The 25938-nt window shown below is 41.3% G+C and overlaps 6 protein-coding genes across 7 annotated transcripts; 2 read left to right on the plus strand and 4 right to left on the minus strand.

The window, feature by feature from the left end:
* Window positions 1–11: 11 nt before the first annotated feature.
* Window positions 12–1386, minus strand: LOC105280959 (fatty acid-binding protein 9). The gene is made up of 3 exons (XM_011341842.3): window positions 1047–1386; window positions 238–339; window positions 12–151 (listed from the first exon to the last, which is right to left on the minus strand). Exons 1-3 carry the CDS (start codon window positions 1290–1292, stop codon window positions 95–97), a joined length of 405 nt encoding a protein of 134 aa, XP_011340144.1. The 5' UTR covers window positions 1293–1386; the 3' UTR covers window positions 12–94.
* Window positions 1387–3619: 2233 nt separating this feature from the next.
* Window positions 3620–6258, minus strand: LOC105280956 (malectin-A). The gene is made up of 4 exons (XM_011341838.3): window positions 5617–6258; window positions 5347–5529; window positions 5095–5152; window positions 3620–5025 (listed from the first exon to the last, which is right to left on the minus strand). Exons 1-4 carry the CDS (start codon window positions 5977–5979, stop codon window positions 4817–4819), a joined length of 813 nt encoding a protein of 270 aa, XP_011340140.1. The 5' UTR covers window positions 5980–6258; the 3' UTR covers window positions 3620–4816.
* A 2679-nt stretch (window positions 6259–8937) lies between these two features.
* On the plus strand, window positions 8938–11813 carry LOC105280955 (heat shock 70 kDa protein cognate 4). 2 transcript variants are annotated; one of them, XM_011341836.3, is made up of 3 exons: window positions 8938–9073; window positions 9189–9403; window positions 9694–11813. In XM_011341836.3, exons 2-3 carry the CDS (start codon window positions 9199–9201, stop codon window positions 11451–11453), a joined length of 1965 nt encoding a protein of 654 aa, XP_011340138.1. In that variant the 5' UTR covers window positions 8938–9073; window positions 9189–9198; the 3' UTR covers window positions 11454–11813. The 2 variants fall into 2 exon arrangements, with proteins under 2 accessions (XP_011340138.1, XP_011340139.1); XM_011341837.3 differs by having other exon boundaries at window positions 8955–9101.
* A 487-nt stretch (window positions 11814–12300) lies between these two features.
* On the minus strand, window positions 12301–16304 carry LOC105280954 (RING finger protein 10). The gene is made up of 12 exons (XM_011341834.3): window positions 15911–16304; window positions 15626–15789; window positions 15337–15554; window positions 15096–15186; window positions 14793–14980; window positions 14495–14687; window positions 14296–14421; window positions 14016–14217; window positions 13645–13896; window positions 13316–13487; window positions 12741–13204; window positions 12301–12666 (listed from the first exon to the last, which is right to left on the minus strand). Exons 1-12 carry the CDS (start codon window positions 15978–15980, stop codon window positions 12563–12565), a joined length of 2244 nt encoding a protein of 747 aa, XP_011340136.1. The 5' UTR covers window positions 15981–16304; the 3' UTR covers window positions 12301–12562.
* A 694-nt stretch (window positions 16305–16998) lies between these two features.
* On the plus strand, window positions 16999–21006 carry LOC105280952 (nucleolar complex protein 4 homolog B). Its single transcript, XM_011341832.3, has 6 exons — window positions 16999–17330; window positions 17422–17527; window positions 17874–18287; window positions 18621–18668; window positions 18793–19153; window positions 19261–21006. Exons 1-6 carry the CDS (start codon window positions 17193–17195, stop codon window positions 19763–19765), a joined length of 1572 nt encoding a protein of 523 aa, XP_011340134.1. The 5' UTR covers window positions 16999–17192; the 3' UTR covers window positions 19766–21006.
* LOC105280953 lies at window positions 20931–25681 on the minus strand. The gene is made up of 7 exons (XM_011341833.3): window positions 25137–25681; window positions 23465–24866; window positions 22623–23390; window positions 22318–22478; window positions 22015–22226; window positions 21471–21863; window positions 20931–21038 (listed from the first exon to the last, which is right to left on the minus strand). Exons 2-7 carry the CDS (start codon window positions 24841–24843, stop codon window positions 21009–21011), a joined length of 2943 nt encoding a protein of 980 aa, XP_011340135.1. The 5' UTR covers window positions 24844–24866; window positions 25137–25681; the 3' UTR covers window positions 20931–21008.
* Between the last annotated feature and the right edge of the window lie 257 nt (window positions 25682–25938).

Consider the following 25938-nt stretch of genomic DNA (forward strand, 5'->3'; position numbering starts at 1 on the left):
AAACGTTCGTACACTTTGCAATCTCTTTAATAAAACAATGTGTGTGTATGTATGTATGCGTGTTATTATGTGCTGTTTAAATTAAAACCTCGGTTCAAACTCTCTTGTATATACGCTTGGCTTTAATGTCGCTTTTGGTAGAAGATAAGTGCTGAAACGAAAAAAGATCACGTATAAGCGTACACACCATGTCATATTATTTATACATGAATCGAAATCGTACTCTTTCTCTCTTACCACGATCATTCCGGTATCTGTAAATTCGTAAATTCGGATCGACTTGTCTGTGCCCATTGTAGTTTCTGTTCTAAAGTTGTCGCCTTCCTTCGTGGTGACACTCTGCAACAAGTAAAGTATACATTTGTAAAAATAAATGCTATTATAAACGCTGACAGAATATGCAAAAGTTAAACGTGATAGAACGCAAAATGAACCTATCATCTTCACATGGTTCACTTTCGGTTGAAGACTGTTCTCAATGAGCTTCGTACGCTTCAACAATCGCCGGTTATTCGAGTATTCCTCTTTGCGACTTGGTACCAGTCGATAAAACATTTGCAAGATGAGGCGTGAATCAAAATTACGTCGATACGTGAACGTGTATAAAAATTACGTTCAATAATTTTCCATTTGGAAGGTGGTTCCTTCAATTTTCTCGCCGAGTTAGACGCGAAACTTTACTGCTGCACGGACGAACTATCAACAACAGCTCTTAATAGGAAACATAAAAGAGAACCACAAAAGATCGCTTAACCGAGAAGTACGGCACTATAGTAACGAGTTGTAGCTAAAGATCGTTTTCAAAACTAATTTCCAGTAGTAATCCTAGGCGAATCTCCGTATTCGGTGTCTAAAACTGATGAACCGTCCGATCCTAAGCTTCTCTAATCTTAATTTTAGCCCATATTACACTCATTCAGTTACTTGGTCCGTGCAAGCGTATCCAGCCGATCAGCGTACCAGCGATTACTGGTACCGGATGCAATACTAATCTTCGCTCGCTGACGATGTAATCGTGCGCAGTTAACAATCTTCAAGGTACCCACCTTCAAAGTAACACCTTGGGACGGGAGCAGCTCATCGTAGGTCTCTCCGAGCTTGAAGGTGGCAGTGTTGGCGGACTTGCCCTGGTTGGTGACCGTGATGGACCACTGATCGCCGTTCTGCTGGATCTCGACGAGCGGCGTCGAACGCAGGAACATTTCGGTGACCTCGGCCCTACCGAAGCTCTTGATGTATTCCTCGAAGTTTTCGGCCGACGCGTACTGATACTTGCCGACGATCTGCACCATGATGACCGTAAAATTAATAGGATTGTCGCGCACGCAAGTCGGAACGAATCCACCGCCGAAGCAAGACGCGCGACACGCTGCAGCGATCCAGCTTTTATAATCGGCGTCGGGGAGGAGGGAGGATAGGATTTCGCCAAGGGGTTCTCGCCGGCCGGCCGCAGGAGTGGATAGAGAGAGAGAGAGAGAGACTGCGAGAAGGAGAGAGAGATCAATCGGCCAATCTAACGATGATCCCAGACAAAAAAAGCATGCGACAGATTACTGTCGGCGGGTGGATAGGGGCCGGCCGTCCGTTTGCTGTGCTTTATCGTTGTTCTACCACTGTGTCCCTTTATGCGTGGCGGTTCGCGCCAACGAAGGGCGGAAGACAGATGTATTTATTTGCGGGCGTTTGTACGCTCGCGACTTGCATCCTGCACCGGTCCATAACGAGCGCAGAATTTAATATCCTTCTTAGAGCAGGAGGGCATTCTTGCAACATGAAAGTATGCCGTTCCTCAACATAGCATTCTTATAATTCTTATAATTGGCAATCAAATTGTTCTGTTTTCATGATTGGATATTCCTTAAACCTATCCACATCTCATTAAGAAAGATATGATTTCAATAACTAACGTTGCTATAAATGGAAGCACTAATTTTAATAGCAACGACGAAAACACTGATTAAGTGAACTAATTAAGCAATAATTAGATTAAACACACAAATAATATGTCACTATGTAGCTAATTTTATCCGCCACTCCTATATTATCAATAATTCTCTGAATCTTATCTATATGATGAACAGATTTTTAGCGAAAACAAAATTTACGTTGCTTATCGCGACAGGGCAAAGTTAAGCGAACAAATTGATCAAGAGTGATAGGTGGCGAACAGCGCTGATCTTATTTGTTGCCTATAATTTAAATAATACTTGAGACAGAATGTCGATCGCGTTGGCATAAGCGACATGTAAAAATACATGCTGGAACGTTAAGCTGCTGCTAATCAGATCTGTCACCTGTTCATCAGACAGGCATTTCTTCCTGAAGATATTCGATAACAATATCACATATGCACACGAAATAGATCTTTAAAGACGACTTTATTTTTGCGATGCCATCGCGGATGTTCTCATTTAATTTTTAACAACATACAAACTACGCGCGCGCGTGTGTGTACATATATATAAAAATAAAAATTCTAAACATCAATGACTAATCAATCAACAATATTTAGGTCTGTTTTTTATTCCTACACTGCTGAACTGGTGGGAATAAATTAGAGTGAGAAAAAATATACTTATCTCACTTTATTGCACCAGTTTAGCAGGAATAAAAAACAGATCTATTTATATCAAGAGCGTATATTGTCACCAGGAGTGAGCTTTGACAAGATCTCGCTTTCACTCGTGCATACTCGGAAAACGGGTCGGCTTTTGCAAGAACATTTGACAAAACGTTCTCTCCATCGATTGGACAAACATTAATCTCTATTTGTCAATTGATAAATGATATCCGGCGTACTTCGCTCACACTGTTGCACTGTACGTGTGTTTGATCCCCGATGCATCGTCTTCTGATACGATAAGAGGATACTGCTCGCCCTCTCCTGCGTGACGAGGAATCACTCTACGTGAATTACCCGTCTGCCACGCCTTCTGAAACCATAAGTATAGCTACGAATTGACAGCTAATTGCCGGTGATGGGCTCACATCAAAGACCTGGACATCGCGAGACCCGCCACGCCGTCCCAGGTCACGTGACGTCCCGCCGTCTCACGCGGGATGAATGAGCTTATTCCCATTAAGAACGGGCAATTCTTTACGTTGCAGGACGCTCAATTGAATTTATTGTACCTACGTGCTTTCTCTCGCTAGCCGCTGCATGTACGTACATGCACGAGCAACGATCTGCACGATCGATAGTTGACGATACCTCATAATCGCACGGTGACGCACGCACAAGTGCGATGTGCCGCCCCTCAGCGCTATAAAAACCACAGAATAAACCACGGTTATGAATAATTTGTGGATTCTTCAATACAGAATCTAATTAGGATTCGTATCGAGTATTCGCTAAATTAAAATTAAAAAAAAAGAAAGATTAACAGAAGATAACGGTGTGCAATCATCCTTTCCAAAGAATGATGCAGGAAGTGATAAGAGTCTCGCCTCTCATCCGCGAGATATCTTATAATAGATAATACTTCGTCGAAATCTGTCCAGTTACATAATGCGCGCGATGTAAGATTATTTCAAATTGATAAATGTGAATTAAACGCGGTGTCGATCTAATTTTTCGCAGCAAAGTTCCGAGGAGAGGAGAGAAGATAACAGCAGAATATCATTTTATGTAATAACAGTTTTATTCCGATGTGCAAAAGATCGATATTACTTTGGTATTTTATGGACTGTCGGACTGTCGTCTGCGTAATCGTTGAAATCCGCTTTAGTAACGGTTCTAAATTAAGCTCTCAGTAAAATTATGTGATTCATCTGGCACGTTTAAAACTCTGTGGACGTTGTGTAAGAAGTATAATGAGACATGTACAAGATGTTTTACGACATACGACGAAGTAAAAATATGTTTCATAACGCGCAGAACATAAGAAAGATTTTGTTATAAATACAAGTCGCCGCGCCTCTTATGGAAGTTTCATGTGTCAAGTTTTAACTAGATCTACGGTGTTGCGTACAATATACATACATATGCAGATTGCCGCAGCTGAAATTTTAGCAATAAACGCTTTGAATAACTTAGGACTAACTAATCAATATCTAACTAAACTGTTACAACGGATATAGTTGTAATATCGAAAAAGTTATATTTGCAAATGTAATTTTCGCTGTTGCAATAAAACGACAGTTCTCTTATTTCAATCAGTCTATTTTTGTGGCATGTCACATTTATATGTGAAATTATTAACATATTATTAAAATATTTAAGAGATCTAGTTACACGAAGTCTTACAAATTTGTTATAAATAATTTTTTTTAATTTTAATATTATAATTCTCACCAAAGAAAAATTACCTGTTACTGTATATATTTAACTCTATCGTTGATAATTAAAGTCAGAGATTTTTAAATATCTCATATTTCTCTTCAAATTGTTTCAAATTCAAAAATTATACTTAATTTCATTCTGGATTTATACATGTTTTTTTATCTGCATTTATATATTAAACAAGTATTTGAAATAAACTGTTATATAAAATTATAAAAGTCGTAATATTAATTTGTACTTGAAAAACAGCATGCAGTCAAAAATTCTGAAAAACTCACATGGATAAATAGAAATGCGGAAAGCCAGGGCATTCTACACATATACACATCTGGATCTATAAATTAATAATAAATATTTCAAATTTCGCTAAAACTTGACAACGTAAAGAAAGGAAAAAAGACGTACTGATTATCTATTTACAAATTCAGATCTCCTCTCGTGTGGATTGAGCGAGGGATCTAAACAATCGGGAACACTGTTACCGTTAAGTACAAGGCATATTCTATGCACGTGTGTGCGCATCATGTAGTTTGCTTATAATTTACATAGACAGAACAATACAGGGATGAAAGCGCCGATGGCAATGAAAACGGGCAACATCACAGACGAATCATCTACCGAATACGGGTCGGGTGTTCTCGGACCACTCGTATGTCGGCTACGCACAGTGGTTTCCTCTTCCTCTTCTTGCATACTATGATACTCCTCTGGATCTTGCGGTATCGGTCCCAATTGCGGTATGTCTACGCGAAGCAAATTAATTCGTGCATCAAAACAAATTTCTGAGGATTTATATGATTTATTATACGAACCTTCTAAAGTTCCTTTTATAACGGCTATGGCATTTATTTTCGGATTGTCCCTATAACCCTGTAAAATTACAAAATCTTATATAATCATATGTAAGGGAAAAAGTGCTAAAATATTATATTCTTGTGTGTGTGTGTGTTCAGGTTTATTAAGCAGAAAGACGGGATAAAATTCTCCTGAATTAATTCCCGTAGCGCTTCCGATGTTAAGAAATACCACGTATATGCTTCAGTCTACAAAACTTGATAAATTACCTTTATAAATTCTACCCTTATCTTTCCTGCCAGGATATCCGATTCTTCATCATTATATATCACTTTCCCGCCCTGTATTCTGAATGGGACGTATTCATCATGCGCGACACCTCGGCCAACTCTCTCAAAGATGTCCAGATCAGTGACCACAGTATGATCTCCGTTCAGCACGACGTCAAAGACCTAGGGAACAGAATGGTGAGTTAAAACTAATCTCGTAGACGCAATGGCATTCAGGAACGAGTATCTTAATCTAGAGAAGACCTTTACCTTCATATTTGGCGAGTTGAAGTAAACCTCGCAGAACTTAAGTATCATGACGTAGTCACCGTCCTGGCTGATCGGTATGTCATAGCCGAAGGTGTTCTGATGATAGCGCTCCGTTTGATAGAGAATTTGATCCATGTTGTTGATGCGGCCTATGAGCAGCTGCTTACCGTAATCAGACGCCGTGCCGACCTTGCCCATCAGAGGGTCCCTGACATAGCGTATCCCGTAGCTGTCCGTGTGCGCGTCGCCACCCGCGTTTATCGCGTATATCACTTCCAGACAGTGCAGGCCAGGTGTGAGGACGCCCAGGAGCAACAGCAGTAGTATCGCCATGGAAACATCGTACCCAGCTGGTGATCGCATCTTCAAAGCAAACGTGTCATTCGCGGTTCAAAGTGACTCGACTTGCTCCCCGCGAGAAACAACTCCTCATAACTCGTCTTCCGGGATTCGTCCTGACTGTCCTCCGGCACGCCTCGTGTTCCCCGGAATCACGTGGAATCGCATCGAACTGTCGCGTCGACCTTACGATCAAACGCACATGGCACGTTGCGCCCGACCGAACGCGTGTCGAATTCACGGGGCGGTATCGATGCACAGCTGTTGTACGTACGGCCACACGTAGTTCTCTGTATCGCGACGTTGCTCCGACAGATCCCTGACTTACCAACGCGGCGCGGAACGCTGCGCTGCTCGTAGTACCGAAGGCGCTATCAGATGTCGTTACCTACCCACGCATTTGGCTCGATTGATCGCGATTTTTCTACTTCGGAAACTATTGACTCCAATTTGATTGATTGCGATTAATTTGATGGATCGATGAACACGTTGACGAAATTAAAATGCATTATTATTTATATTACGCCGTGTTTCACGTTCGTCTCTCCGCTTCCATAACGATGATATTCCCTGATTTCAAGACAGACTCGAGCGAGAAAGAGAGAGAGGATCGTGTTTTATTTTTTTCTTACGGATTACATCATTCTCCGCACACTGTCTCCTGCAAACCGTCTCCGATCTATCGTTTGTTTATTGAGCGACACAATAAATTCGCGTTCGGAAATCCATGAGCTTATTATATCGTCGCTATATACTCGTCGAGGTCTTTATATATATTTCCAGTGATAGGGAGTTTCAATGAAAATCAAAAATACTCGATGTATATTTATATGCGCTATTCGCACAACCGAGGACTAACCGATTTCGCACGTGCTCTCTCAGGGTTTCTCCAATAAATTTCACAAATTCTTTCCTCAACAATTTCCACGTAGAGGCAATTTTCTCTGAAAAAGAAGTTATCCGAAAGAACCAGAAAGAACCATTCTATTGAGGCTTCGAAAAGCCGCATGGGCATAGTAAAACCTTTTTTCCTCATCTGCTCTTTCGCAGATATTATTTTAAGAGATTTCTAATTTGACATCTGACCTACATTAAAATATCTAATCAAACATGAGCTCGATTCAATCGATTCTTCATCTCTTCTGGTTCTAAAAACGCATGAGAAAATCATCGCGACTCATATCGATAATTGTTGCTTTCGAAACCGCAATGAGATTCATTGGTCATCGTTCTCTCTTTCGTTTGTTTAAACGCACACGCTGAAATACGAGCCACATTTCGGGCTGATTTACATTCTCCGAGAGAGATGCGATACGATGATTGTTCTGTCGCGCTTTCCTGTAGGTCGGAGCAAAGCGATGACCGTTACTGCGGCGTGCGCACCTGGTACAGCTGATCTGTTCTGACCTGGCCTAGCAACACCTCACGACGACGATATACATGACGAAATAAATGCATGATATTGTTTCGATGCGCGCGTCATGGATATTACAACATTTATTTTCGTGAATATACATACAAAAAATTGATGTTCGACGAGCAATCTCGCAAAATAAATTTATGTCAGAGTAGTTAAGTTTTCGATAAATTCTAATCTGATAAATCAGTTATCGACTCTCAGGAATTCAATAAATGAAATAAATCATAAATATTTCGCATATAAAAACTTTTAAACAATAATTCTTGAAATGACTCAAATTAACGACATTGAATCAGCAGAAGCAATCTAGGAGTCTTCTAATGACTCGATGTCGTCATTAACAATCGCGTATTCAAAGAAAGATAAGTATTAATTACGTCGTAAGAGAAGATAACAGACGCTAAACGCAAATCTGATATCTGATGTTTACATCATCTTTGCCTTGTATGAAAGAAAGAAAAGAATGAGACGGCAGTTTCTCCGCACTATGATCGATCAGCACGTGTAAATTAGTCTAGAGATTTCTACACATTCTATACTTTGGCGAACCATATTCTATCGCAACAACGTTCGGACACCTTCCAGGTGAACCAGGGAACCTTCCTTCCTGAACGTAGCCGAGAGTTTATCGCTATCGACCGCGCAGATTGCGCCGTCTTGCAAGTTTTACGCGGACGCAAACGCAAAACTCGCGGTGACATCGAGGCACGCGCCGTCGCCTGCGAGTGTACGTGCGACCGATGCCGTTCGCCGTTGCCTTATGAGGAAGAATACATGACTCAGCGCACAGCGTTTCCCGAAATGCGCCGATAACGCGCGAGGCCGGAACCGGTTTGCCGGTTCTCTCGGTAGCTGACCTCAAATGCCTACAAATGACCGGGCGTAAATTTTTCCGCTCGTTAAAACTGCGGACGACGATGCGCGATTTGACGTTTCGTCGTGAGTCACGCTCGACATCGATTCGCACGCGCGGGAACCAAAGCGAGGCCCAGCCGACGGGCGACGCTTCTAGAACCTTCAAGATAACGCGTTCCTCCTCGACCTCGCGGGACTTTCCTCCGCGAGAAACGCGAGGGATCGATTCGCGGACGTGCAACGGTCGTTTCATTGACGTCATGAGGCCGCACGCGAATCGCACGGGGCCTTGAACGCGCTGAATTGCGCGTCTTCCCGCGCGTGTCGGTGTGCAAGCGGCGTCTCTAGAACGTGGCGGGCATTTCTAGAATTAGAATACGCGAGCGTCGCTCCATTAGTCGGTTCTTTCAGGTTCCAGCCCACTCCAGCGGGAAACGACCGCCGTCGTTGAGCGACTCCTCCGCCGCGCTCGGTCGGTCGACGCGCGACGTACAGCCGGTCGGTCGCCGTGAAATCGTATCGCGGATTACGGTGGACCGGGCAGATCGGGGAATGCACCGCGACACGGCGAAATCGTAGGTTCGATAAGTCACTCGCGGTCGCTCGATTGACCCTGCGGTACGTCGCGCTGGTGGACGGTCGTCCAATCGCGCGCCCACACGAGCAGAAACCGAGCCGCGATTGGCTGTCGCGCCCGGAACGTTCCAGAACCGCCGCACGACGTTCATATAAAGGGGGCGAGAGCGGCTAACTGGTCACTCACGTTGCGAATCGTCGATCGGGGGACTCTTCGCTGTCCTACACGAGTAACTTTCTACGAAACGAACAAAGCTTTTGAAAAAAGTACGCGGTCGCTGATTAAATAAAATACGCGAGTATTGTGGAATAATTTGTGCTCGTATTGTTATTCTCGGTTCGGTCTTCGCGGAAATAATTTATCGTGCTCGTTATCTTACAGAATCGAAAAAATGGCGAAAGCACCCGCAGTTGGTATCGATCTTGGCACGACATATTCCTGCGTCGGCGTCTTCCAGCACGGCAAGGTCGAGATCATCGCCAATGATCAGGGTAACCGCACAACGCCCAGCTATGTGGCCTTCACGGAAACGGAGCGTCTCATCGGAGATGCCGCCAAGAATCAAGTCGCCATGAATCCCAACAACACCATTTTCGGTAAGTTTCCGCCTCCTTTTTTTCCCCTCCAAATTTTTCAAGCATCTATCTTTAATCACATAATTTGACTAATCACGCTAATTTCATTGTATAAAAATTCTATTTAATTGTAATCTCCCTGTATTAAAAATTTAATATTAATATATTGTCAATTGACAGGGAAGATTGACACGTCAGATAAATAAGTTACACAACTTTAATTCAAACATTATATTCTTTTCTTTGTCATACTATTAAATGCTAATTTAATAATTTCTGATTGACAATATTCATTGTTTTATTTTCATCAGATGCCAAGAGGTTGATTGGACGTCGCTTTGAAGATCCGACTGTTCAAGCTGACATGAAGCACTGGCCTTTCACCGTGGTAAACGATGGTAGTAAACCAAAGATCCAAGTACAGTACAAAGGAGAGATGAAGACTTTCTTCCCTGAAGAAGTGAGTTCGATGGTCCTGGTAAAAATGAAGGAAACCGCAGAAGCTTACCTAGGCAAGACTGTGACCAACGCCGTGATCACCGTCCCCGCTTACTTCAACGACTCGCAGCGTCAGGCAACCAAGGACGCTGGTACCATCTCGGGCTTGAACGTATTGCGTATCATCAACGAGCCCACCGCTGCCGCGATTGCATACGGTCTTGACAAGAAGGCAACCGGCGAGCGCAACGTCCTGATCTTCGATCTTGGTGGTGGTACCTTCGATGTGTCCATCCTGACCATTGAGGATGGCATCTTCGAGGTTAAGTCCACGGCTGGTGACACTCACTTGGGCGGTGAGGACTTTGACAATCGCATGGTCAATCACTTCGTGCAGGAGTTCAAACGCAAGTACAAGAAAGACCTGACCTCGAACAAGCGCGCGCTCCGCCGTCTACGCACAGCCTGCGAGCGTGCGAAGCGTACTCTGTCGTCGTCCACGCAGGCCAGCATCGAGATCGATTCGCTTTATGAGGGAATTGACTTCTACACCTCCATCACCCGAGCTCGCTTCGAGGAACTCTGTGCCGATCTCTTCCGCGGCACTCTGGAACCCGTGGAGAAGTCGCTGCGTGACGCCAAGATGGACAAGGCTCAGATCCACGACATTGTCCTCGTCGGCGGTTCCACCCGTATCCCCAAGATCCAGAAGCTTCTGCAGGACTTCTTCAACGGCAAGGAGCTTAACAAGTCCATCAATCCCGATGAGGCGGTGGCATACGGTGCGGCCGTACAGGCGGCCATTCTGCACGGCGACAAATCCGAGGAGGTACAGGATCTGCTTCTGCTCGATGTCACGCCGCTCTCCCTGGGTATCGAGACTGCTGGCGGTGTCATGACCGCGCTCATCAAGAGAAATACCACCATCCCAACGAAGCAGACTCAGACCTTTACCACCTACGCGGACAATCAGCCGGGCGTGTTGATTCAGGTCTACGAGGGTGAACGCGCCATGACCAAAGACAACAATCTGTTGGGCAAATTCGAGCTCAGCGGTATCCCACCTGCGCCACGTGGAGTTCCTCAGATCGAAGTCACCTTCGACATCGATGCCAACGGTATTCTCAACGTCTCCGCCGTGGACAAGTCCACCGGTAAAGAGAACAAGATCACCATCACCAACGACAAGGGTCGCCTCAGCAAGGAGGACATTGAGAGGATGGTGAACGAGGCAGAGAAGTACCGTAGCGAGGACGAGAAGCAGAAGGAGACGATCTCGGCTAAGAACGGCCTCGAGTCGTACTGCTTCAACATGAAGAGCACGGTCGAGGATGAGAAGCTCAAGGATAAGATCAGCGCAACCGACAAGCAGACGATCCTGGACAAATGTAACGACATCATCAAGTGGCTCGACGCCAATCAGCTCGCCGACAAGGAGGAGTACGAACACAAACAGAAGGAGCTTGAGGCTATCTGCAACCCGATCGTCACAAAACTCTACCAAGGTGCTGGCGGTATGCCTGGTGGTATGCCGGGTGGTATGCCGGGTGGCTTCCCCGGAGCCGGCGGCGCTGCTCCTGGTGGAACCCCCAGCGGTGGCGCATCTGGCCCCACCATCGAGGAAGTCGATTAAAGAAACTACTCCGATTTCGACTTGCCACTGCCCACTATCATCACTACCATCGCTACGCATTCCCTTATGCGCGATGACAAAAAAAAGGAAAAAGAAAAAACGAATACATGAACATAGAATTATTATACAGCTGCGATCTTTGCTTGAATCCGTTTGCACACGGACGTCCCCTTTAGCGTCGTCTTTTAAAAGTTCCTGTAGTTCTCTCTTTTATACTTCGAAATAAATATATGTTTTATTTACCTATTTTTTTTGTATAGTGTACTTACGATTTATTTTCAAAGATCTGTTGTTAATCTTCTATGTTCCAATCTTCGTAAATAAATATAGAATAAATATAGAACAATTCCAAAAATAAAATGTTGCACATTCTTTTATTCCCGTAATAAGTAGATAATAATTATACTGTAAAGGTATAATGGGATCTTAGGCGTTAAGTACTTTTTATAGTTTCTTGCACTTTAAGGTGAATGCATAGGCTTCAAAACCAGAAACATTGGAAGTGCGATTAAAACTTAATAAATATTTCAGAGAATAAATAATATTCCTGATTCGCCAAACATTAGTTCTCGGTACAGTTGTCAATAATAATAACAGTAAACTGCTCACTCATATGTCTGAAAAACTATGGTTGACAAAATAGTTTAACAAATTGTTATTTATTGCAAAGATATATCATTAACGAGTTTTAAATTTTTACTCCTCTTTCGATTAATGAATAAATAATTCCTGTTGTTCTTACTCTCTTGATAATCAATTTCTAACAGTCACCGAATCGAGTTAAATATGCTATTGTTTTCAAAGGTTTTTTTGCGACAAGTATTGTTTGAGCAATAAAATAAGGAAATGTGTAGCATGAACGAAGTAAAATTTTATTCATAAGCACAATATGCAAGAACCCTATGGCAAATGATTACAATAATTTTAATGTAAAATTAAGGACATTAGTACGCAGGTTGTACATTACGTCAAATAACATTGGCGAGAGCTAAAACAAAAAATCTTGAATTTCCTACGATCGATTCAACGTAATTCTACCAATTACCGTTATTATTATAATGCGCGGAATAGCGAAATGAATAGCAGAAAATATGTAATCGCACACATAATCATAATGAGTACCCGGATGTTATACCAGTTTTGAATAACACGGTTCCTTTTCCTTTCTTCTTCTTCTTCTTCTTGCCAACCGTGTTACCGTCATCTCTTGCTTCTGAAAACGATCACTCGGATAAATGTACGTATCGAGAACCAGGCAGCTCTCAACACAATCACTGAATATAGTACCTGGCTCTGGTAGCTTGCTCTGTTCTGTATCGTGATCGGGAAACCGGGACTTTTGTTCACGAACGTACGTCTCTTTCTCGTCTTCATTGGATGATGTATTCGGTGTTCCGGAGGAATTGTCCGATTTTACAGACGGCCAAGCGGTGGCAGGTTTGTTGTATGCCCTCCTCGTAGCTAGCGATGTTTCTTCGTTTTTATTGGACGATGCGCTCACTGTATTGGAGTACTTCTTTGATTTTACGGACGGCCAAGGATCGAAAGATTTGTTACGCGTCCCCGTCAGAATAGCGGCAAAAGTCAAGCCCTGTTCTTGTGACCAATCAGTTTCCCGTTTTAAAGCAATTTCATCAAGCGTACTCAATGGAGTATTTGATGAAATTGATTCAAAATTGGAAATAGACGAGTTGGCGGGCGAGCTATCAACGGTACTTGAAGAAGCTGATTCTGGAGATGATATATAATCCCTGTCAACACAAATCATATTTCTTTACTATTGAGCGTATGTATATATATATATAAAGTAACGTTGACATATCGATGATATTAAAATAGTCATTGTAATGAAATAAACTCACTTGGAAAGCTGGTCCGGTTGCCACTCAGGGAATTCTTGATATGATTCAATGTCTATGTTGGGCGTTGGATATATGCCGATCAATCTGTTTTCTTCTTCCGTTATTTTGTCTTCCAGTTTCTTTTCCTCGCGTTTCTTTTGCTCTCTGCGTTTTTGTCTTGAATTTAGTTCCTCTGATAATGGGAAAGAATGTCTCTCAGCAAAATAATATATAAACTAATAATAAAATATTATTGCAGTACTCTCGTCAACATACGACAATCGACATGTAAATTCTATGTGAATAAAATCAATTTCGAAGCACATTTTATGAGAGACATATATAATCACCATGAAAAGCACGAATAACTTTTGCCGACACAAGTGGTGGTTTTAATTCGATCTCCGCCAGTTCGAATGGTGAGTTAAGTGGCAAGTGCTTAAGATAGCGAAATCTTCGTTTTACGTCCTCCATGTAAATACTCGCTTCCTTTTCGAGAAGTTTACCCCTTATTATGGAAGGGCATTTCTCTAGATCCTCATACTCCTCCTTCAACATCTGCACATTCACGGCATGAAGATATATATGTTGTCCATCCTCCGCTAAAAATTAACACATTATTCCAAGTTTCTCCCTGTACTATCCGTTGACATCTAATTATTAAGCATGCAGTTAGAAATACAGTAAACATTAAATGTTTAGTCATCTGCACGATTATTACCTTGATAAAAATAAGAAAATTTGGGAGGACTTGAAGAAAGCTGACTATCGCTGGAAGCGCTGTCTGTCGAAGATTGTTTTGCCAGAGACTTGGCATCAATATTCTTCAAGCACCCATTAACGTTCTTATCATTATCTTGCAATGTTTCTTCAACGATCCCTGTTACGTTCTCCACAGGTAATGTATTCTTGCTCTCTGCACACTTACGTATCACATATTTTTTTTATTAATCTATGTTGCATGAATATAATTTTATACAGGATCACGTTAATGTTGTTACCTCTTGTAACTTGTCCTGTCTCTTTGATAGTTCACCGAGTGCTTGTTCGATGTAGTCGAGCATCTCGGGATTCTTCTGAAGTTCATCTTCCAGTTGGAAACGCTCATTTTCTATGATGTCCATGATCTAGAGGAGAATTATTCGTTACGCATTCGCTCTTGCACTTGAGCTCGATCCATCGAAGTTTTCGTGAACTTACGTCCTTTACGCTCGCAATAAGAAGCTTCGAATATATTTTATTATCAGCACTTTCGGAGACTGATAAGAATGTCGTTGGTGGGCGAATCGCGAGTTCCGCTGGGACTGCGAACAGCGAGTCCTTTTCACGACGCATCAAACGTAGGCTGATGATGTCGCCCAATGCGAACGTGCTTCGCGTAATTACGGTCACACTACGAAATATACATAAATATGTGCATAAGTATACGAAGTATATACATAAACAAAGTGTTCTTTTTTTCAAAAATAAGACGTATGTTACAGTTTCGTACGCTCACCTCTTCAAATCGTTCTTGTGAACATATTCATAGCAGATGGGGCATCTGCAACTGTCGTTATCATCATAGATGTATAAGTAGCGGAGGATACAAGGCCAGCAATAGATGTGACCACAGCGAGTTATTCTGCCTGCGGCTGGAGCATGCAAGCAGATCGGACAAAAGAGTTCTTCCGAGCTGTAGAATTTCTACAAACGGAATAGTCAAAGTAAGATTTAACCCTTGCATCCTCATAGGCTGTGTATTAATGTATAAAGAATCTTGCAAGAAACAAAACGTGACGATAATGAAAATATGACTTACAACTTGCTCGATCAGTTTCCAATCCACAAGAGTATCGGGGTCGCTCAGATGTAAGGAATAATCGCCGCACGCAGACACAACAAATTGGCAGCTACCGAAGGAGATTGATTGAATTTAGATACTTTAGTGATATTTTATGAAGACAATTTTCACGATTGTTGGTATCGATGAACAACGCTTACGTGAATAATTTGGCAAAGCTTTAAGAGAACTTGAAATATTATTTGAGTGTTCCAATTACCTAGATTGCACAAACTGTTCCTTGTTGTACTTATGCTGCTGCACTGGTGGAAGCGATCTGTTATTCTTGCGGCCGTATCTCCCTGTATTCCTGTTTAATCCCCCTGCATCTCCCACTTTGTCTCGCTCGTAGCGAAAATTCAGCAAGTGATTGCCATTCTCCTTTTTGCTTCTTTGGACCAATACTGAGCCTCGCTCAGGCAACTTCCTCACCACTACCTATGTACGAATACATCCAAGATGTATGCTTGACAGAGTTTTAAAGACCATACGTGACCATGCAAGTCTACCTTGGAATTCTCCTCTGCACCGCCATGATATTGTCCTTTAAATTTCTGTCTCTTAACAAAATCTTTTGTTTTTTGTATATTGTACCTGGTCGGCTGCACATTGTTCTTGGTGCCATCAGGGTCCTTTTTGCGCAATGTTCTTGGATGATGCTTACCATTAACATCTGGAAGAACAGCGACATGAGGAAACGAACGTAACAGTTGCGCGAGATGAAGCATGAGAAACTGGCGATTGTTTGTAGCAATGACATGTGTTATGACACTGTTGGAATGACCTTGACGTACCTTGATCCTTCTTCACGTCAGCAGCAGTCCCCTCGACGGGGGACGGCGCGAACTTTGACCTTACATCCATTTGAGAAACGACCGTACTCGGCCTGATGACGCACTTCGTCGTAGCTGCGATCTCCTCCGTTTGGAGAAACGATATTCCTTCGCACACCCTTCATCTTCTTCAATAAGCCATGTTTCGTCAGTACCAAATGGTAAAAAAGTGTGCTTCGATGTGTCGGCGTTCGACAGTCGATGCGGTGCTGCACGGAAAGTACGCGAACAGCGGTGAGCAGAATGCTCGTTTCCCAGGGAGACAGTCGGCCTCCCCTTCGTCGCGGACGACGATTTTGGCCCTTAACCTTAACGACGGTCGCGATCCAAATGGCGAAATTAACGATTTACGGAAACGGAAGTGGAACGTACGTTGAGCCGACGTTGCGGCTCAACACTCGCACTCGTACGATTCAAGATAATCGTAGTTCTCTGAATCTGGTGGAAATTTGCAACGACGGATTCTCGATTTGCAATATTCCTTCTGTTTCTTTTCTTTGCGAGTGCTAATCTCTCTTGAAATACGATGCCAATCTTTGCTTTCACAGCTGCTTTGACTTCAGTTGAGTTTCCGAACGTAGGGGAAGAAGACAACGCGAAGGGAACGTCATCACGTGCGGAAAATTTAAATTGAGATTATCCAAATGCGAAATTGAACAAACCTTTTTTTTCTATTCTTTTCTATTTAATTTCTATTCTTGTATTATCATTAAATTGTGAATTTATTTAGAAAATTGAAATCTCGACGCTGCACGCAGACTACAAATTTAAATTGAAAGACTAGGCTGTTCTGATCAGTAACTGACCAATCATTAAACGAACAGATTTCGACAAAAGAATCAAGATTGAGACAAGTGTTCAAAATATTTAAAAAATATCAATATTTCATATTTATATGTAAACTAATATTTTAAGTAGCACATTTTTCTAGAACAGATACGATCTTATTGGTCAACAATATAGAAAATTTCTTCATTTAGTAACTCCCGCTATTCCTTGCGGAAGTACTCAATTGACTCCCTAAAAAATCGCCCCTAGCATCCTAACCTGACTCTAACCCAACCTGACCTAACATAGACCCACCTGATATGGCGATTTTTCCTCTCGTCGTCGCATCGAAGGTTCACGATACTCTGTGAAGGTAGCGATTGTGGAACAGCTGTTCATTGCCTGCTGGCCGTCTTCGGCTACCTGCCGCCGCGATTGACGTAATTTCGCGAGATTTTTCGAGAGCGACGAGAAAATGACGGATGCATCAGATTTGCCGGGTGCTTCTACTAGTCAGAGAGCAACGTCGAGGCTCCTACGACAGCGTGCTCAAGAATTCCTCACCTCGCGCAAGCACGCAAACAATCTCGTGGACATAATCGGACAGTGGGACGTGAGTATCGCACGAGAGCGTCGGATTTATATTTCCATTTTTCGCAGTTACAAGCAATAACCGAAGAATATTTCTTCCTCTCTGCTCGTAGGAATCTACGTATTCATGTCTGCTCACAACGGAAATGATATTCATGGAAGTATTAAGACGCGGCGATATGTTATGTCTTGAACGTATGATAGCTCTTACTACCTCGGGTGAGTCTGGAATGCAAATTGGTAATAATTTGTTTAGTGATTGGTAATAAGGCTCCTCGTATTAACTTGCTTATTAGCGCTTGCTTTGGAAACGCATCTCTTACAACTTACAAAACAAAATTATCAAGCGTGTATACAATTGTTATCGGCTAATTGTTATCTTGGAGAATTGACGCGAGCATGTACAACTTGTAAATCCAGTCTTTAATAACCTCTTTGAATTTTTAAACCTTTATATCAAATGGATGTGATTATTATACTTGTAATAATAATATAAGAATACCAATATATTCCTATCTTATTAAAAATAACCAATTTATATTTCCTAATATTGTACACAACACAGACGCTAGCCCTGAATCTCGCTATATCATGTGGTTGAAAAATTGCTATGAGGAAGTTTGGAAGAAGATATTAGCGTCTATGGATACGTGCCGATCAGCCATACAATTACAAGCCCTCACCACCGCGATAAAGTTGATGGCGGAAGAGGGTAAAGCACCATTGGAACCTCGCAACAATCTCGGCTATCACTTTCCTCTGCATCGTCTGAAACCTATCCTCATGATGTTACTCTCAACAGAAAAGGACAATACTAATTTAATATCAAGATTCCAAGAGATCGCCGAATACTCTGACGCTTTATATTATACGTGGAAATGTCTTCCCTCTCTTACTCCAAAGAGACAACCTCCAGAAGTTCAGATTAAGAATTTCTTGGAACTTATAGATAAGATACCACTGCCAAAAGAAGGAGAAGGTAAGACTGCTTTGAGAAACTTATACGTTCTATGAAATGAATTTGTTGGAAATAAACATTTCACATAATTCCTCTATTTTTTTACTATATGAGAATTTAAAGAATAATGTTAATCTATTGTTGCACGTTAAACGCAATCATTACTAATCGTTGACTTTTTTGTCACACATACACACCTGTATAGATATATATTAATTTTTTATTCCACAAAATTCCAACCTGATGTGATCTTAAATTTTCACTGCAGCTTCACATTTTTGCTTGTGTTTATTTACTATTTATATTCTTATAAATACAAATGATGTAATAGTTGAATGTTTATAACTATTTCAGAATCCAAAATATCAGACAATAAAGGATTCTTGTGCGGACCGCAAGCAGGTAAGAAATTATATTATCGCTATAATCATATATTATCTAATCTATTTTATGTATATGTGTTGAGATAAATTTATCACATCTTTATCGTCAATGTTCCTACATTATTACTATTATATTCTATTAGGTACTGCATTCACATGGGATCAATCGGCTGTTAAGGGTGCGCTGAACAAAGTATGGGCCTGTGTTATGCACTGGGAATTAACACCGCAGTTACATAAACAGCTGTTAATAGTTTTATTGGAACGGGTCATGCCGCATTTAGAGAAACCAGTGCTATTGACCGACTTCCTCATGGATTCTCTAGACGTGGACGGTCCGGTCGGTGTGCTCGCGTTACAGGGTGTATTCACATTAGTGACCAAGCACAATCTAGAGTATCCGAATATCTTCACCAAGTTGTATTCAATGTTCGAGCCCGAGATCTTTCACACGAAGTACAAGGCTCGTCTATTCTACTTGTCCGACCTGTTTCTTAGTTCGACGTAAGTACCTTACGCTTTTAGAATCGCACCTACTTAATTAAATTAGATTTTTATTATTACGTATCATTATTTAAATATTATTTAAACATGATGCTTTCTTTCCTTAGACATCTACCAGAGGCATTAGTAGCGGCATTCGCGAAACGACTCGCACGTCTAACGCTGGTCGCTCCGCCGGAGGACATTCTAATAATCGTGTTCTTCGTGGGCAATCTGTTGCTGCGACATCCAGGATTGAAAAGGTTGATCGATCATCCACAGGGCGGCGAAATCCCGTCAGACCTTAGCAGCGGCGCGGGTGACCCATTCCTCATGGAAGAGCGCGATCCATTGCTGAGTAACGCGTTACTCAGCAGCCTCTGGGAGATCAGGGCGCTGCAGTGGCACATCTTACCCAGTATCGCCAGCGCCGCACGTTTCATCCGCGAGCCACTGCCCTCCGTCGAGTACGACATGGCCTCGGCGTTGGAGCATACCGGTGATCATCTCTTCGATCGCGAATTAAGGAACAAGGTGAAAGACATCATGCTGACATTCGAGAGACCAAGCTCTATGGCGTTACCAAAAGGAGAGAGATTATTGCAATATTGGCAGCTCACGAGCACACATTAATCCTGCAGTAAGAGTGCAATATAGCAGCATGAGACAGAAAGAAATAGAGATTTATTGAGAGAAATAAATATTGATTTATTTTAAGTACGGATTATACGTAGATGCATAACGTTTACATAAACAGCGAAACAGCGTTATTTTCTGTCCTATGTTTTATATAATTTTATTAAAGATTGAGTGTTTGTTGAACGTTTTTTTGAGCACAGTAGAATAAAAATTTTATCATTTCTGTATTTTGACAGTATTAAAATAGAAAGGAAACGTAGGTCTGTTCTTGTGTAAGTGCTACGTTGAAGTCGGATAATTGTCTCATAATACAAGATCGTTGTATAGTCATTGATAATTCGTGAAAGGAATCTTTATTTGCACAATTTGAGAAATAAATATTCGAATACAACTCTAATCGAGTCTGTCGATATAAAATAAACGAAACATTTTGTTTTTTTTATTTTTGACATATTAAACGTTTTACGATTACAAAGCAGCATTGAGATATTTTTATTCCATTAATTATTTATGGATGTATAATGAAGAAAACGCTCGTTTTCGATATTTGTAGTAATATCGAAATATTTTTTTAAACCGAGATCCGCGAGTTAAAGCTGCAGTCGAAAAGATTAATACGTTAACACATTATTCGCCGTACGCAAATGAATTTATGTGATCACGCATTAATTTTACGATATACGCAAATTAATTCCATGCATTCTTTTAATTGAATAATTTTAACTAAAATTAAATGATTCTAGCTAAAAAAAAAAAAAACATAATAGCAATGCATTGAACGCAGCGGAAAGGCTGATTTTATTGATTTTTTTCTACATTATGAAACAGTCAATAAATAAAATCGCCTGAAATTAATAAACGTTTATTCGCTTTATAGATATGAAATTCGCAAAATCTGTAAATATGCAGCATCACCAGTTACCAGTATACTTTTTTCAAAGTGTAACTACTTATTTGTACGCGCATAAATAAGAGTCTATTAAATTGAAGGATATAATTTAACAGATAATTCTGATTTATTTGTATATACCACAGTGTTGCCGATATGTACAAAGCTTCATGAAGCTTAACAATCGTGATGAATATATCTCTCTGTCTTTCTCTATTTCTATCTATCTATGTATATATATATACTGTTTTTATCATTAATATCCTTTGATATGTATCAACAAAGCATTTTGTATATTTGCGCCTCACTTTTATGTACATCAGTAAACGATAAATTATTTCGATAATATTATGTATGATTTCGCTTTGTGTCCAATACCTGAAAAGAGATATAATAAAACGGTTTATTAATCTTTATTCAACTCGTTTTTTGGTTGCGATATGTATAACGAGATTAGTTTTGCTTAACGCGATTGCTCTTAAACTCTTTTGATATTTTATTTCATGTTATATACTAGTCGTACACTATTTATGAATTAATACTTATAATTTTCAATTTCTCTAATTATTTCTTCTTGATAATAGAAAAATATACTCTATATAATATCAGAAATTCCCCTTTTCACGCTTACTTAAGAGTAGATACTATTTTTCTATTATAATCTATCTATTTTTCTGTTTCTTATACATTTTCTATCTTGTTACACTTTTTCATACTTCTTGTCTAAAGTTAAACTTGCACTTTTAAAGTACCCTCTACCTCTCTCGGGAAGAATCTGTTTCAGCGTGAGAACAATCTATGATCACTTACTTGGATGAACTGCCGCCATTCATCTTCGTTCAGAGTACGCTTTATCTTCACGAGTACGTTAGCTGGAATATCAGGAACTACCGAAGTTAGTGTGGCATGTTGTGAGGTAGGTAGGTATTGCACCTGCAGTAATTGTGACACTGTAGATCTCATCTTTGGATCGTGCTGAAGGCACTTGCGCATCACGTCGATCAGGACGGGCGGTATGTGTTCACAATTCTTTGCATCGCCGCCACTTGTCGATCTCGTCACTGGAAACGAGATGTTCGGTTTCGGATTAGTTATGGCGTTCACCTTCGCCCATTGAGACCGTATATGGTGAAAAGGCGTCTGTCCGTACACCATACTGTACAAAATGCATCCCAATGACCATACATCCGATTTGAAGTTTATCTGTTGTTGGGAGGAGAAAAATATTGCAATTTATTCTGAAATTTATGATTAGTGATCTGCGATAATACAAATGATTTTTTTGTCTTTTTCAGATATATATAATATCTGTTTCGAATTATTAATTGATACTTAAATATTATTTTCGTCTCACCTTGTATTTGACTTTATGAGTAGGCGAATCCGCGTTTCCACCAATGTCCATCAAAGCTTCCGGACTGATGTAATTTAACGTGCCGATCGTATTATTCTTTAAAACGGACGTCATCTCTGAATTTATACTGGAAGCGATCCCGAAGTCTATCAGTTTAAGCCGACCTCGTACAAGTAAATAATTTCCTGGTTTCAAGTCCGAATGTATGACTCCTGAACGCAAAGATATATTTTCCATTATCACAGAATTGTAAAATAGTGTCCGTGATTCTGTCTGTCAATGTATTATCATTGCGAGACTTACCATTATCGTGTATGTGTTTCACAGCCGTGAGCATTTCGGTCCAATAGTACAGAATCATCGTGAACGGAATTTGCTTCTCCTGAGACATGGATCTGAGAAGTCGACTGAGATCGGTGTCGCCCATTTCCATTATCACGTACACCATCGATTCTCGGATGTGGCTGAAACAATGGAGTGGAATTAACGAGACGATCGTCGGACATAAATATTTTCGTCCATTAACTTCCACATTGGGATCTTTAAAGAAATTTTCTCACGAATATTGTTATTTCCATATATCTATCTTTCGACCAATGTATACTCACTAGTCGAACATTTTGATAACGCAGGGCGCCTGTAACTTATGCAGCATAGTGATCTCGTCCAAACAGCCCTGAGCCGCCTCCTTGTCCATTTTGCTCAAGTCCACGCACTTAATGGCGAGCATCTCGCCCGAAGACAGGTCCTGCACCCGTAACACCTCGCCGCTCATTCCCCGACCTAGAGAACCCAGGATCAAATACTCTTTGTCCTTGACGAATAGAGTTTTACCACTTTGTCGTTGCGGGAGTAGACTCGTTGGCACGGAGAACTGTACACTCGCTACTTTGTCCGCGATTTGCCGCACCTCCTCACGGACTGGATAATGTCTCTCGCGGACTGGATAATGCTCATGCACGCTCGCATGCTCCACACTCGGAACGGAGCTACCCTGCTCCTTGTACTTTCGTGAAGAATCCTGTACTACTTTTGCACTCGTATTGACGCCGACTGTCAGCTGGTTCGACTCGTTCTGACTCTGCATAGCCCGCCCATCGCTTCCCACAGATGCATTGGGTACGCACTGCTTGTCCTTCATTTCTTCGACAAGCTTTGTCGGTTTCAAATCTGAATGTAATTCGACAGTTCCAACCGTTTTTCTGTTTCTGTTCTCTTGTTGCGCCTCGGATGTTGCGATGCTCTTAGCTTCAGGACGTGTGTGCAACAGGGGTGTCTTCGATTCCACGGGATAACTCAAGGTATCGCCATGCGCCAATGCAGCATCCACTAGAGGCCGTCTTACATTCCTGTAGGGTCGATCGATTCCGGAAAAGCTATAATTGGATTGCAGTCATATATATTTTTAATAAAATACATAGCTATCAATAAATCAGTGAAGATCATGTACCTCGATGGCTCCGCTTTCTCCGCAATAGGTGTGCAAATTGTATTCCTAGGCGTTTGCACGTGCTCCCGCGCAAAAAGATTTTTCCCCTCTGCCTGTATGGATCTGACATTATTGTGACACCAAGTGGACAATATCGTGGACGGAGTCTGGACGTGACTTTTGCTTGCATCACCGGACATCTTATTTTGTGGAGTACAAAACAATTGCTTATGCGACATACACGAATTCGGGTGCATCGAGCTGATCTGCAAGTGCTTCATCGGAGTGTCCAAGACCAAGCGATTAGCTGTCGTTAACGATTTCCCCGTTTTTTCGCTTAACGAAGGCGTGCTGAATTCCGCGTGCGAACTCTTCGCTGGTGTATACCTCTCGTTCGCTTCGTACCTCGCGACGCCGAACTGTGAGCTATGTCTCATAGGATGCATCGAGCTCCCGAACGTCTGAGGCACACCGCTGAGGGACTCCGCTGCGGTACTTGGACCCTTCAACGTTTGCGACTCCTCCTCACGATCTTTGCTCGTCTGCTCAGTAAAACTGTGTGTGCCTTTAAGCCATTGCTCCTCTTTGCTTATATGTGACAAATAAGTGTCGCTAGCTCTCGATAACAGCGTCTTACTTTCTGCTGACACGTTATACGGATATTCTTCCCTTCTTTTTAACATATCTGGTGCGTAAGCGTTCTCGTGAAGTAACTGGACACTACTCGTCGACGGTAAATTTCTGTTCGTATCAGGTTTTGCACTGTAATCACCTGTAAAAATCGACAACGATGGTGGAGATGAGGCCACACCCATCGAACAGTCACGTACAGTATCGACTTGGTGACCCCTCAAAGCATGATGCGATATATTATTGTCTTGCTTTTGCACGTCGTATTTACAGTTATAAGTTTCTTGTTTACTCGTACTACTCACTGGCAACTGGCTCCCAAAATTTACACCATTAACTCTGTACTCCTCCTTATCACTTGTACAGCTAATTCTTTTCTGTGTGTAAGAGACGGACTCACAATTTCCTTCCGGCAACGTACACGCACTGTTCGGGAATCCGTCCATCGAATCGATCGGAGGGTTGCTACTTTTGCATGGAGGCGCTTCCTCAAACGTGTCTTCTCCAATATTTTGTGACAGAGGCCGTGGTTCATCGAAATCTGACTCATTCTCGAATTTAAGGGACTTTTTTTCACTTTCATCATCATCATCATCATCCTCATCGTTGGCGTTATCCTCGTCGTCATCGTCATCATCCTCACACATTTGCATAAGCTCCTTGAGACGTACCGGCTGAGATTTTGGCAGTGCGACGTTTTGCATTGTCAGTCTGCCAGTACTAATGCTATCAAAACTATATCTATCCTTTGTTGTAAGATCTGACATCATCGAGAAGGGTAATTTTTACTGGCCTGCAAGAGAAAGCATTATAATTTAGCTTAATAACTTTTTTTCAAAGAAAATCACATAAAATAGAAAAATCATGTATAATGAGAGAAAAGTTAGAGATAGTTATTATAATATGATAGAACTCATTTTGACACATTTACAAAGATAAATTGAAGAACACTTTTGACCTCCAAGACAAACAGTAATAAAATGACAGAAATCCACAAATCATTCTATTATTCTTCAGAGATTGATAGCTACACTGACTGTCGCTTTCCAGAGCAAATATTTACCTCAACACAAACGCTCGTTTGCCTCGATTATAGTTTATATAAAAGATCCATCGATAAGTAATCGATACCAAGTTGTTCTGACCTCGCAATGAAGCCTCGAAGAGGCTCGCTTTCACGCTTTTACTGCGAACACCTGGCGAGCATCCTCCAACAAAAATCTATCAAGTCGAGCAGTAGACTGTGCGTTAAACAAAGAAATCAACGATCAGACGCGCGAGTTCACGAATCTATTGATTGACTTCGTCCTACGTAACAGTGATTTATATTCGCGTGCAGACGATTATTTACATGTTTTGATATCCTTTTGTGCGGTCACTTTCGAACTTGAATGCGTCATGCTTACCGGTTTTCGCATTACGTCTAACATTTGAATTCATAAAGCGCAACGCTCATTGGTTACAGTTTAGGGAATGTTTTGGTCGCATTATGTTGCCAGTACTGGTATTCATTCTGCCCTCTTCATTTGGTGACTAATAAAAATTGAAGAATAGAATTGCCAGTACTGGCACTACAGAATGCAGCCAATAAATAAGGAGGAGATAGGGATATTTCGAATGAACTGAATGGAGGGATAATTGATGCACTATTTGAAAGTCATTCGATAGAAGAGTGAAAATCAGATTATTAAATTACGTACTTGAATTCTTTTTACATCGATTTTAGTTCTTTACGGATATTAAAAGTACTAAAATGTAAAATGTAAATTATAGTCATACTTTAATTTAAATGGAAATACAATATCCCTTAATTAACTGAAAAACTTAATAGAAATATTAAATCTGTCGGACTGACAATTTTGTTG

This window comes from Ooceraea biroi, chromosome 5 (assembly GCF_003672135.1).
Source record: "Ooceraea biroi isolate clonal line C1 chromosome 5, Obir_v5.4, whole genome shotgun sequence".
NCBI classification, from domain to species: Eukaryota; Metazoa; Arthropoda; class Insecta; order Hymenoptera; family Formicidae; genus Ooceraea; species Ooceraea biroi.

Bases quoted from the DNA above. Each gene is read 5' to 3' on its own strand.
- LOC105280959 (XM_011341842.3), bottom strand. From the start codon at position 1,292: ATGGTGCAGATCGTCGGCAAGTATCAGTACGCGTCGGCCGAAAACTTC. The intron at 340-1,046 runs GTGGGTACCTTG...TACTTGTTGCAG, and splicing joins CCCAAGGTGTTACTTTGAAG to AGTGTCACCACGAAGGAAGG. The intron at 152-237 runs GTAAGAGAGAAA...TTTTCGTTTCAG, and splicing joins CAGATACCGGAATGATCGTG to CACTTATCTTCTACCAAAAG.
- LOC105280956 (XM_011341838.3), bottom strand. From the start codon at position 5,979: ATGCGATCACCAGCTGGGTACGATGTTTCCATGGCGATACTACTGCTG. The intron at 5,530-5,616 runs GTAAAGGTCTTC...TCTGTTCCCTAG, and splicing joins TCAACTCGCCAAATATGAAG to GTCTTTGACGTCGTGCTGAA. The intron at 5,026-5,094 runs GTTCGTATAATA...TGCTTCGCGTAG, and splicing joins TATAAAAGGAACTTTAGAAG to ACATACCGCAATTGGGACCG.
- LOC105280955 (XM_011341836.3), top strand. From the start codon at position 9,199: ATGGCGAAAGCACCCGCAGTTGGTATCGATCTTGGCACGACATATTCC. The intron at 9,404-9,693 runs GTAAGTTTCCGC...TATTTTCATCAG, and splicing joins TCCCAACAACACCATTTTCG to ATGCCAAGAGGTTGATTGGA.
- LOC105280954 (XM_011341834.3), bottom strand. From the start codon at position 15,980: ATGGATGTAAGGTCAAAGTTCGCGCCGTCCCCCGTCGAGGGGACTGCT. The intron at 14,688-14,792 runs GTGAGCGTACGA...TATATTTCGTAG, and splicing joins CACAAGAACGATTTGAAGAG to TGTGACCGTAATTACGCGAA. The intron at 14,218-14,295 runs GTAACAACATTA...GTGATACGTAAG, and splicing joins GACAGGACAAGTTACAAGAG to TGTGCAGAGAGCAAGAATAC.
- LOC105280952 (XM_011341832.3), top strand. From the start codon at position 17,193: ATGACGGATGCATCAGATTTGCCGGGTGCTTCTACTAGTCAGAGAGCA. The intron at 18,288-18,620 runs GTAAGACTGCTT...TAACTATTTCAG, and splicing joins ACTGCCAAAAGAAGGAGAAG to AATCCAAAATATCAGACAAT. The intron at 18,669-18,792 runs GTAAGAAATTAT...ATATTCTATTAG, and splicing joins CTTGTGCGGACCGCAAGCAG to GTACTGCATTCACATGGGAT.
- LOC105280953 (XM_011341833.3), bottom strand. From the start codon at position 24,843: ATGATGTCAGATCTTACAACAAAGGATAGATATAGTTTTGATAGCATT. The intron at 23,391-23,464 runs GTACATGATCTT...ATCCAATTATAG, and splicing joins GAGAAAGCGGAGCCATCGAG to CTTTTCCGGAATCGATCGAC. The intron at 22,227-22,317 runs GTAAGTCTCGCA...CTTTGCGTTCAG, and splicing joins GAAACACATACACGATAATG to GAGTCATACATTCGGACTTG.